The sequence below is a fragment of the Pleurodeles waltl genome, chromosome 5 (genome assembly GCF_031143425.1).
Source record: "Pleurodeles waltl isolate 20211129_DDA chromosome 5, aPleWal1.hap1.20221129, whole genome shotgun sequence".
NCBI classification, from domain to species: Eukaryota; Metazoa; Chordata; class Amphibia; order Caudata; family Salamandridae; genus Pleurodeles; species Pleurodeles waltl.
The window spans coordinates 150,820,812-150,833,987 of NC_090444.1; the positions used below are offsets into that span (position 1 = coordinate 150,820,812).

The 13,176-nt window shown below is 42.7% G+C and overlaps 1 protein-coding gene across 1 annotated transcript in view; it reads left to right on the forward strand.

Annotated features, from left to right (window-relative positions):
• Positions 1-13,176, forward strand: part of ALK (ALK receptor tyrosine kinase) — a 2,590,648-nt gene that overhangs the window by 2,177,580 nt on the left and 399,892 nt on the right. Inside the window, exon 10 of the mRNA XM_069233821.1 lies at positions 3,706-3,800. Within this exon, the coding sequence (XP_069089922.1) occupies positions 3,706-3,800 (95 nt within the window). The remainder of the gene's footprint in view (positions 1-3,705; positions 3,801-13,176) is intronic.

Consider the following 13,176-nt stretch of genomic DNA (forward strand, 5'->3'; position numbering starts at 1 on the left):
AAACCTTCCTTTTTAACATATATAAGCCACCCCTAGGGTAGGCCAACACAGCTCGGGGCAGGCTGCAGTGAATTTAAAAAGTAAGACATGTTTTTGTAAGTTTTACATGTCCTGATAGTGAAAAACTCATACATTCATTTTTCACTAATGCAAGGCCTACCTCTCCCACAGGATAATATTAGAGTTACCTTATTATATTTTATAGGTGTAATTTCCAAATGAGAACAGGTGATCAGTTTATGTTTGGTATCTCTGGAATTATAATGAAAAATCCTAATTTACGGTGAAGTCAGACTTTAAATTGCAATTTTAAAAATGCCACTTTTAGAAAGTTTGCATTTGATTGCCCTAGCTTGTCTGTGGGTCACACGGCTGGGAGTAGTTGACATTTGGGCTTTGTCTATTGCTTCTAGACGGCCACACACAATGGAGAGCTTAGGGGTGAGTGGATAGGCCATCACTGGCAGGATAGGAGGCAGCAGATTCAAGGCCCTCCTACACTGGAATAGGCTGTATCCTGCCTGTACACAAAGGGCTGTATACCCCTGTACTTAGTCTGGAGCCAGGCAGGGCACCTAGCAGCTTTCCCCACTTCAAAGGCACAACTGGGTATAAATTGCACCTTAGACACCAACTCTTCGGTACACTCCTGGACATGCGGATACTCTGCCAGGAAGAAGGACTGCTTGCTACTGAACGGACTGCCACTCTGCTGGACTGCCACTCTGAAGGACTGCTGTCCTGCTGTGCTGACCTGCTGCCCTCTTGCCTAGGTGAGAAGGACTGGCCCTGCATCTCTTGAACCCAACAACCTTGCATCTGCACCTCAACTCTGCCAGCTGTAATTCTAACCTTCCAAGGGGTTCCACTCCAGTCCTGGACCTTTGAAAGTGGGCATAAGGTGCTCTACCATCCTCTGTGGATACGGAGAGGATCCAGCGGAACCAATGCATCTCCTCTGCTGCGCAGCGCAAACCTGAAAAGCAGTGACACACCGCCACTGCTGTGTGGATCCGACCCGTCACAAAGACCCGCATTGCATTGAGGCCCATCTGAACTGCCGCTGTGCAATGCATCCTTATTGAAGGCGCTCACAACTCTCATTGATAGCAGCCTCAACAACGTTGCCGGACTCCCCATTTCAGCCTTTCAGCTCCTCAGAAACAATGCTTCACCCTGACTGCACACCGCATTCTTGAGGCCGGACTTCGCATCTCAAGCCCCATCAGTGGGATCCTCGACAGTAACTCAGACCCTCACATCACAGGAACCGATGCATCACTTTGGCTGAGTGGCGTATCTTAGAAACGGATTCTCGCAATGCTCCGCAGACCAGGATTTATGGTACTTTCTTCAGCAGGCCTAACTAGGTCCCTGTAGCCTACATGGGCTCCATCACAGTCGGCCTGAACTTGTAAGTTTGCTCTGCTACGTAGCGATCAGATATCCTAAGTAGGCACTTCGTGATTTTTTGGTGCTATTTTCATTAAAAGGTTTGAAATTGCATATCACCGGTTCTTCTGTTTGGATGTTTGTCATTTTGGTCTTGTTTTGTTTAGTACAGAAAGCTCTACTTTTCTAGTTTGGTGTAGGATCCTTTCTGTGTGGTGCTTTCACTGTATTACTGTTTGAAGTGTTGCCCAAAAACTTTAACCATTGCCTCAAATTAAGCCTGACTCTTCTGTGCCAAGCTACCAGAGGGTTGAGCATAGGTTAATTTAGGGTTAACTTGTGCCTCACCCTGACTGTCGTTGCTGTTTGGCCAGGGCTAATATCCTACTTCACCAGCAATCCAGTTTTGTACAAGAATGTTCGATCCTACCTCGAATCTAACATGCTTATTCACCTCAGCCAGTCTGGGTTTAGGCCTAAATTCAGTACAGAGACAGAACTGCTAGAAGTCTCTGAACTGATAAAGAGCTCCTGGATGAAGGAGGTAAGGCAGTCTTGGCACTTTTAGGCCTGTTGGCTGCATTCAACGCGTGCCGCCATTCCAGGCTACTTGCTCCTTTTCATGATATAGGCATTAGAGACATAGCGCTGTAGTGGCTGAAATCTTTTCTTGACAACAGCTGCCAGCAAGTTTGGTTGCCGCCTTTCTCCTCTGGCAATAGTTGTGTCCGGTGGGACTGCCCCAGGTCTCGACCCTTGGCCACACTATGTTTAATATCTTCATGACCCCTTTAGCAGCATTGGTTGAGTCTTTTGGGACCAAGATAATCTTGTATGCAGATGACATAGAGCTTGTGTTCTCCTTTAAGAAGGACAATCCAATTTCTTGTCCTGCAAGTACATTGGCCTGATGGGACCTCCGCGCCCATCCTTCAAGCTGATGCGGTAAAACATTTGGGAGTCAAGTTTGACAAACAGCTGACATTTTGCAACCAAATCAACATGGTAGTGGATACGTGTTTTTGCAGTATGTGCAAAGCTAAAAAAAGCCTTGCATTTCCTCTCCCTACCTGAGAGGACAACAGTGATCATAGCCTTGATTATGTCCAGGATTGATTATGCCAGTGCCCTTTATGCGGGTCCTCCAGATTATTTGGTCAGTAAATTACAAGTGGTCCACAACACAGTGGATCATTTGGTTCTCAAATTTCCTTGACAAACTTCTGTCTCACCACATTTGAGGAACCTACACTGGCTCCTTGTTAATAAGAGGATCCTGTTCAAAACTCTTGTTATGCAATGAGCCACTCTGGTCCATTTGCAATGGTGGTTTGATGCTGCAGTAAGTCAGTACTTGAGTTAGTTGTGTATGCTTTCCAGAATAACATACGGGTCTGGTGACCTAGATTACCCTATGGGGAGGAGCTGGTGCTGGATTCGCATCCAGTTGTGTGCCATGCTTAAATCATGCTACCAGGGCGAGATCCGTCTTTGAGCAATACACATTGGGTGCGCTCCACAAAGAGTTTCCACAGTCATGACGGAGGCTCTGCATTTGTGGCAGAAACTCCTCATGGTGCACAGCATAGTGCAGAGACTGCATCAGGCCCTTAACGTAACAAGAGAGTAGCTATTCTGGGATGATAGTCGAGGATCTGAGTTGTTAAGCATGTATTCTGGAGGGTATTGAGGGAGCATGCAAGAGATCAGCAGGAGGATTATCAGTTAGTGCTGGTGTTTAAAGCGTTTTGCCTGGCTGAAGAGATTCCTACATTTTCCAGCATATTCTAATGTGAGTGATAATCTTGCTTTCTGATAAAACTTTAATCACAATTCAAGACTGAAAAATTGATTCTCATTGGACATAATATGTCAATCAGTTCTGATCCTAATTTGTGGCCAAAATGGCCCCTTTAAGCAGTCTTCCAGCTTTCCCTGCTGACCTGGCTCCGCTGTAAACATGAGTTTACATGGATTATAAATAGAGATAGTTACAATTGCAATTGCAGACAAACAACAAATTTAGTTCATGGAAGATTTCTATGGATATCTGAAGACAGGTGGTGACTGTCTAACCATTTATCACTAGTAAGAAACACTGATTATGATTGCTCTTAGAAGTGGATTTAGATACAAAATTATATCAAATGAGGCTTGTTGGTTTACTGTGTGGATTCTGCTTACCTCTACCTGCTCCAGGTAAGAGAGTGGAATTGTCTATTTAACACATCAAAACCCAGAGCACTATAACCATAGGGATTGTATGTCATTGATCATTTTAATAATTCTGTCAATTTCTTCTCCTCTAACCAGATTCTGGCTTGAAATCCTCACTTCCTGGCAAAAAGGATCTGACTCGGTGATAGCCTTGGACGATGTGTCTCTCAGCTTGGGCTGCTATCTCACAAGTGAGTGTGTTTCCTCCTATGTGTTCAAGTCATCCTAAAGAAGCCGTACCATGGAAAATGCACAATGACGGACTTTTAGTGTGTAGGTTTTGTGTCAATCTTCTGGGGACAATTGAAGGTTATGGTAATTACATTTTCCACTTTATAGGTCTGATTTAAACACAATGTTTTAACAGCAGATAGAAATGTGAAGGAGTGATTCTGCATGACATTGGAGTATGTGATGCAACAACTGAGTGCTTTGTCCATACACTTAAAAGGTTTCCACCTTTAGATCACCAATTTATAGTCCTATGCACCTCAGTAACCTCATTCTACACTGTTCACCAGATTCCAGAGCGTTTCCATTCACAAAAGTATCAGACAAGTAGAAACCACAAATGATTTAATGTCACCTGCCATATCCCACTCAGCTCTGATTTTTCTATGTTCTTGACTACACAATGTTCCTTGAATATCTCCTTAAATTGAGCATAAATAGTGAGGTCCTAAAGTATATGTCATCCTTTCTGGTTGACAGGGGAGCCAGGTAGTGTTTATTCCATAGTACCAATCTCTGGGTAAATCTCAGAACTGGGATCTGCCATTTTACATCTTTGAATATTGTGCAAACTTTTCATTTATCTTGGATTCCTTCCAAAACTGCTCAGGGTTGCTACCATAGTAATTTTCATGCCTCATTATTATTTCAGCAGTTTATACTTGGAAATGCATTCATATTCTATTAATTGATTCCTCTCAAAATAATGAACTGCCGTAGCGACTCCTGACTTTAAGAAGATTCTGAATATTTTTGTACTTTATTGACGTTAAGAGGTGCTCTGGTGCAGTGTACTGGCAACTTACACCTTTATAAACCATAGAGTAGATCTGGAGATCTCTCCAGATTGCTTGCTCCTAGCACTCACCTTGTGCATAGGATCCAAAAGGAGTGATGCTCTTTCCCGTCTTTCACCACCTCTCTAGTGACCATACAACCAGAAATACGTAAGCCTGTGGTAGGAGTGGGGAAAAGTTGATGGGATAAAAGAGAAAACAGAGGCATATGACTATACAAACTTCTGTCTTGTGTAAGAGACACTGCAGAGTGCAGTGAAACTCTATAAGACAAAAGTTATATTAAGTTTCTTGGCATTCAGAAAACTAAGCATGACTTCAATTGTGAATCTATGTACCTGAGTTCTATTTCTGACTAGACAACTCTCTGCACTTCTGATACAGGATTCAGTAAAACTGCACATACAAAACATATATTTCTTCTACAAGTGGGTGTGTAGTGTTTCTCCCTGTATTTAAGATAACTACCTCAAGCTTCCTCACTACACACTCCCTGGTGAAAGATGATTTGTTTTTTCTGCTTAACTTCGGTAGAACTGCAAAATATTGCATACCATTAATGTCCTGCTGTTCCCTAATTTTTACAATTGTATAATTTTACTGAAACTCTAATATCGTATACATGATATTCGTAAATACACAAACAATAATTCACTTAAAGAGTCCTAACTGTTTCTTCACAAGGTACTTGTAGACTATAACCCATGTCTAATAGTTCAAACAAATGCTGAAGAGAATAGTTCAAATAAGTTTTCTTCAACAACATGATTCAAGTTACTTTTCTGTAATTCATTTGTCCATTCAAAACAGTCCTCTCAGAAACAATGGACTTTGCAAGGACATTCAGAATTTACGTAGCAAGGCCTAGCTTCAGTATCATTGTAGCATAATTGTCTAGTGCTGTGGTACTCAGAATAAGGCCCTTGGGCTGCCATAGGCCCAGCAGACCTTGCTCGGCGGCCTGCGGCCTTTTTAAAGGCCCCTTTCTTGGGAATGCATTGCATAACTGCTCCGAAGCAGGCTCTCTGATGCCCGACGCGACGCTATCAGTAAACACAAAAGAGGGCTGCTTGAGCATGTGCGATAGCAACTTTACTGCACATGCTCCAGTAGCCCACTTTTGTGTTTACTCAAAGCATCAGGGACCCCTTAGCGTGATCTCATACACCTGGCAGTGGCGGGAAGCAAAAGCCCTCTGAAAGTCAGCTGTTGCACATTTATAGCTGACTTTTAAGGAGCTTTTTTCAAGCTTCCTCATACCTTTGGTGAGGATGTCGTCCCCTGCAGCCTGCTGTGTCTTAGCCACCCACAGGCTCCTACCTGCCGACCAGCTTGGTTCCCTCCTGCTGACTGCCAGCTAGCCTACCCTCCTCGCTAGATGGCCTGTCAGGTCAGTGTGTTGACTGTTTTTTGGCTGTTTGTGGACCAGTTTTACGGTTTGCTGAGCCAGTTTTTATTGTTGATTTGCCTGATATTAAAATTAACATTGTCTGCAGCAACCTCAAATCCATGCAGTCTTCCATACCTTGAAAAATCATATACATCATGTCCCGCTCCCACTTGCAGGCCCATACGTGCAGCCCTCAGCCACAAACCAGACTGTACTTTTGGCCCCCGAGAAAAACTTTTGTGAGTACCCATAGTCTGGCAAACAATGCCATGAAACAAAAGGAGAATTATACACAAAATTTCAAGGTGGACGCTGACTCCCTGTGAAAGGGTAGAGTTTGTGCCCTGCTGTGAATCGTATCCACCTTGTGCAGAGCTTCAGCCAGCATAGCACCAGCACCGCGTGATGACCACCAGCCATTCCTGTGCTGAAAGGCACCCATCACAAGTAGATTTGGAGTACTGATCCATGTGCATAGGCCATACAAGCAATAAGCAGTACTTCCAGTCCATTTCCTAAAAGACCGAAAAGCCTCAGCTATACATTTGTAATGGACTTTAAAAAAAGCCATTGAACCTCAATTTTTACTGAATGTTCTTTAAATGTATGTTTCTGTAACCTCAGTGTACTCTCTTTTCCTCTCTTCTTTAATACTTAGATATAATTTACTCATGTCTTCTCTAAGGGATAAAGATCCTCTATTATCACCAACCTAATGTACTTGTCTCTGTTTGTTATCTATACATATATGTCACTCATTGATTTTTATATGTTTATTAAAATCTGTAACCAATTACGTCTAAGTTCATAGCTGTAATGATTAATACATACTCCAATGTTCCTTTCAAGCATTATTAGTGGTATTCTTAGCACTTAGGTACAAGCAAAGAGTGTAGACATAAATAGGCGTCTTTGTCTCTCGCTTTATCTCTGAATCACCTCCACATTTCATATAACCTCACACAGGAGGTTGTATGGTGTCCTGCTTGGCACACAACACTGTGTGACAGTCTATACCAATACCACACATCCCCCTTCATTAAATATGAACAATATCTAATACACATGTACATCTAAACCCTGTTCAGAATAAATAAACAACAATAAATTAATTAATTAGTTATCATACATATAATTATTATACATTTACCATAAACCATGCTAACACTTAGTACACCTATTTATCTAAATTGTAAAAGTCTTCTTACATAGCATATGGTTTACCATTATACTAGCTAATGACACTTTTACTCACAAACATAGTCATGTAATTTATCTGGTTTATGAATTAACCTGTCAAACCTACCCATTCTCCCTTCTGTTTGCACATCCTGGTTATTGTCTGACCCATTAGGTGAATTTTGCAACATTTGATAATTTCCGTTTTGGTCAATAGGATCGCCTATTTCCTCATTTACTTGATGTAAAGTTTCCCAATATCTTCCTCCATCATCGAATTAAACTTCCAACTATTTAGTGGAGATTCATCCAAGGGTTTTACTGATTCTCCATTACCACTTCTGATGCATTTGGCCAATCACCCAAAATGTCTGACTTTTCCCATTGCTTAATAAAGATGAATTGGAAAAGATTTCTTCTACTGTGAGTGGATCTGAAAACATATTTTGTCCTCCCCCTAAAATACCTGACCTTTTTTACTTTCGCCATGGCAGCCTCTTCCGGTTTAACACTTTTGTAATTATGTTTTTTTGTCATGGTATTCTTTATAAAAACATTAGTAATGCTATCCTTCACTACTTCTGGTTTCCACTCCACTCTTTTGGTTTTGGGCATCCAACTAATATTATCTTTTGACAATGGTGTCCTCCCCCTCATTAATTCAAATGGACTATTGCCTGTAGCAGAGCAGAGTGCAACCCTAAATGCCCAAATTGTGCAGAATAATTTAATTTTCCAATTTAAACTATTTTTTCCCCAAATGAATCACTCCTTTAATGACTCGGTTAAACCACTCCACGGCACATTTCCTCCCAGGTGGTAAACCGAAGTTGTGTTGTTTTTAATACCAATTCTCTTTAAGAACTTTTTAAATACATTAAATGTATATTGTAGTCTGTGGCCTGAGATTATACATTTTGGCAACCCTTCATTTAAAAATATTTTCTAGCTAGAAACTACTACACCCCTAAATTCTACATGTTCCACAATTTCCACTCCACCTATAATTGGACCTGTTATATCATGGCGTATTCCTTCCCATGGCATATTGGGGACACTGATTGGTCATTAAGGTGGTCTGAAAGTCACCTGTCTCTTATCTGAGTTTTCACACATTGTACAATCTCAAATATGTTTTTTAATAGCAGCATCAATTCCTGGCCACCAATATAGTTCCTTCATTCTACCTTTGGTCTTACAGACTTCCAAGTTTCCTTCATGGCATAGTTCTATTAGTTTGATTCTTAAATCTTTTGTTAGAATTAGTCTTCTACTCCTACAAACCGTGCCGTCTTCTACCGATAACTCATGCCTTACTTCCCAAAATGTTCTCATTTTCCCACTCAATGTTTTTCTTATGAACAACCATGTTAGACTTGGCATCCTTGGCATGGTCTTCTCTAACCTTTTGCCTCTATTTCCCAGGTTGATGATGTGTGCTGGACTCTGTTGCTGCTGTTTTTGTTACTCTGGGCACTTTACCACTGCTATCTAGTGCTAAAGTGCAAGTGCTCCTGTATAAAATGAGTATGTAATTGGCTTTCCATGATTGACATATTTGATTTACTGGTAAGTCCCTAGTACAATGCACTAGAGGTGCCCAGGGCCTGTAAAGCAAATGCTACTAGTGGGCCTGCAGCACTGGTTGTGCCACCCACATTAGTAGCCCTGTAAACATGGCTCAGACCTGCCACTGCAGTGTCTGTGTGTGCAGTTTCAAACAGCCAATTAAACTTGGCAAGTGTACCCACTTGCCAGGCCTAAACCTTACCTTTTCAACATGTAAGACACCCGTAAGGTAGGCCCTAGGTAGCCCCATGGGCAGGGTGCAGTGTATGTTTAAGATAGGACATTTACTAATGTGTTTTATACGTCCTGACAGTGAAATGCAGCCAAATTCATTTTTCACTCTTGCAAGGCCTATCTCTCTCATAGGTTAACTTGGGGGCTGCCTTTAAATTTTAGATTAAAGTGTAGATTCCCTTTGGGAGCAGATAGGCATGTGGAGTTTGGGGTCTCTGAACTCACAATTTAAAAATAAATCTTTTAGTAAAGTTGGTTATGAGATTGTGTGTTTGAAAATGCCACTTTTAGAAAGTAGGCATTTTCTTGCCATTCTGTGGCTCTGCCAGTTTGAGGATTCCTTTTCTGGGTTAGTTTGACAGCTGGGCTGTTTGCATCTCTCTCTAGACAGTGACACAAAGGGAGCTGGGGTATAGCCTGCATATCCTGATGAGCCATCTGGGCTAGGAGGGAGGGGTTGAGTGGTCACTTACACCTGAAAGGGCTGTGCCTGCCCTCACACAATGCAGTCTCCAACTCCCTGGTGTGTGTCTGGGGCCTGGCCTGGGCAAGGCAGGATCTCCCAAACTGGAGAGACTTTCCTTTGAAGTAGTCCTACTTCAAAAGCAGAAATGGGTATAAGAAGGGTACCCAAACCCCTGAAAATTAGATCACTTCTTGAAATCAAGAGGAACCTCTGCCAAGAGCTGAGGAGAAGTGCTGTCCTGCCTGTGACTGTGCTTTGTGGAGCTATCCTGCAGTTGCTGCTTCTGCCTGTGAAAGGGGACAAAGACTGGACTTTGTTGTGCATTCCTGCTCGTGAAGAAATATCCAAGGGCTTGAAACTGAGCTTGCCTCCTATTATGGAAGTCCCAGGGCCATCAAAGACTTCCCCTGCCAGCACCTGGACTCTCTGCTGAGACTCCTGCCTTGCCAAGTGGTGCCTTATCCAGTTCCTGGGCCCTTGAAAGGTGAAGCTGACAGACCAATACTGAAAATCCAAGCACAGACCGTCGTGTGGGGAAAATTTCAATGCACCTTCCGAGGTGCGGCTGAAAAACGACATGCCGCCGGCTTCGCGGCTGAAATCTACACTCCACCTGCATCGCAGCTGGAAGATCAACACAAGGTGGCTGGAGAAACGACACCCAACACCCGCTGACGGAGTCTGTTAATGTCGCAACCCCACATAGCGTGATTTTCTGATACCGCGCGACCGGACTTTCGACGCAAACCTTGCTGGGCGTGGAAAAACAACACAAAGTCTGCCCGGACCCGAGGTGCCTGTCCAGATCGACGCATCGCTCTCTTGCAGACAGGAAAAACTACGCACGCTGACCCGACCAGAGGAGGAACGACGCATGGTCTCGCTTCCGAGTTAGAAATCAACGCATCGCTGGCCTTTTCTGACGCACACTCACCCGTGTGGTGTTATTTTGACGCAACCCAGGTACTTTTTCACCCTAACAGTGTTCCCACTGTTTTCTAAAGGATTTAAGACTCTTTTTGCTTTTTAAAACATAACTTGACTTGTGTATGTAGGATTTTTGTCATTTAGGTCTGGTTTTGTTTAGATAAATATTGCCTATTTGTCTAAACCTGTGTTGTGTCACTTTGTAGTGTTTTTACTGAGTTACTGTTTGTGTTGGTACACATACTTTACACATTGCCTCTGAAGTTAAGCCTGCCTGCTCATGCCAAGCTACCAAGGGGGTGAGCGGGGGTTAACTGAGAGTGATTCTCCTTACCCTGACTAGAGTGAGGGTCCTTGCTTGGACAGGGAGTAACCTGACTGCCAACCAAAGACCCCATTTCTAACAAACCATCAGTTATTTTGTCATGGAGATCTATTAAAACTTGGTCCTTCTTGTAGGGTTCAATCCACACTTCTTTTAAAATACCTTGGATACAATTATCAATCAATCAATTAGGTGTTATTTGTATAGCGCAGCTTGTCACCTGAGTGGGTATCCGGGTGCTTGCTGCAGGTGTTTATTCGAAAAGCCAGGTTTTCAGTCCCTTGCTGAAGTTGGTCAGCGAGGGTGTAGTGCAGAGTTGGAGGGTGTTCCAGGCTTTGGGGGCAAGGTGGAAGAAGGCGCATCCTCTGGCATGGCTGCGGTTTATTCGGGTATCTTTGCGATGGTGATGTGTGCTGAGCGGAGGTTCCTGCTCAGTTGGTGGAGGTGAAGGTGGTGGTTCTGGTAGATGGGTCCTTGGTTCTGGAGGGCTTTGTAGGCATGGGTCAGGAGCTTGAAGTAGGATCTTTTCTGCATCAGGAGCCAATGGAGGTCCTTCAGGTGCTTGGTGATGTGAGTTTTCTTGGGCAGGTTGAGGATCAGTCTGAGAGCAGAGTTGTGGATTGTCTGGAGTCTCTGCATTACTTTGGTGGTGGTGCTTGTGTAGAGTGCATTGCTGTAGTCCAGCCAGATGCCGATGAGGGCCTGCATCACTGTTTTACTCATGCCGATGAGCACGATGCGGAGCATGCAGAGCATGTGGGGGCAGGCTGAGGAAACGGTATTGACCTGGTGTTTCCTAGAGAGTTCGCTGTTGAGAATGATGCCGAGGTTGCGGGCGTACCCTTTCGGTTTGGGGATGGGTCCGAGCTCTGCTGGCTACCAGGAGTCATACCAGAGGGTTGAGTGTCAGAACCTCCATTTTGTCTGTGTTAAGCTTAAGACAGTTGTCCTACATCCAAACTGATACGTTCTTCATACACTTGTGGAAGTTGGTCTATGTCTTGGTGGGGTCTGTTAAGAGAGAGAGGACGAGATGTGTGTCGTCAGCGTAGGAAATATCTGTGAATGGTGTTATGTAGACGTTGAGGAGTGTTGGGCTTATGGAGGAGCCTTGGGGGATGCCGCAGATGGTGTTCTTGACCTGTGAGGGGAAGGGGGAAGGTGGAATCTCTGGGTGCGTCTTGTGCGGAAAGATGCCTTCCATCTGAGTGCATCGTGTGTGATCCCAAATTATCTATTTGTACTATACATAGTTTCTCAAAATCCTCTTCTGGTACCTTGTCTAACATTAATGGTAGGCTACTTAAAAAATCTGATACTCCGTTTATAAGACCTGGTAAGTATTGTACACCATATCTATAATCCAAAGGTTTTATGGACATTCTTGCTAAACGTGGTTAAGCATTGTACAGTCCTTTGGTTGTTAAAACCTTAGTAAGTGGTTTTTTGATCACTTCTTACTACTACTTCAGAACCCCTAAATGAACCGTCTGTAATGTTCCATTCCCCATACACATGCCAATGTTTTGCATTTAATAACTGAATACTTGTTTTCAGTAGGAGTTACTGAACGCAAAGAAAATGCAACCACACACACTTTCCCATTTTTAGTCCTCTGTCTTAGAATTACACCAATGCCTTTTCCACTTGCATCCATTGTGATTATAGATTTTAGATTAGGCCAAATCCTTGCAGTGGTAATGCATCACAAATATAATTTTTTACTCTTTCAACATTTCTTTGACAAGTAGGGGCCATTTGAGCTTATTTGTAATTGTTAAAAGTTGTCTAATATTGTACATATTGCTCAAAACATTTTCTACAATCTTCAAATAAAATTTTGCTAAGGCTCAAAATGTTCTTACCACATCTATGTTACTCAAACCTGGGGAGTTTCTACTGGCTTCTTGTAAAAAATTTGTAGGTCTAATCTCCTCCACAGATACCTCATGTCCTAAGTTGCCTTTCGTTTAGCAAATTTATATTTTACAAATGACGCTGTCAGCCCATGTTTTCTAACATCATCATTACTTTTTCAACATTGTGGTCTGTTCTTTTCTAGACTTCTCCATCATTAGGATGGCAACTGAAAAAAAGCTATGTTCCTTAAGTCCTTAAACAATTTAAACTTTAGTCTTTGAAGAGGCTAGGCCAAAGGGAACTCTTACCTACTGAAAACAACCAAAATACATATAATAAAAGTGGTAAAATTCTAACATTCTTGGTACAACTGAACTTGATGGTACGCCATAAGATCTGTTTTAGTGAACCATTCGACACCCTTAGTTTTGGACAGCATTTAATTTTTTTGGTTGAGTAAATTGACCCACAACAATATTCTTATTAAGGTATGCGAAATCCACACACAGTCTGAGCTTCCCATTACGTTTTTTCACTATCACCATAGATGACTCCACCCACTCTTTAATACCTGCATCACACAATTTTT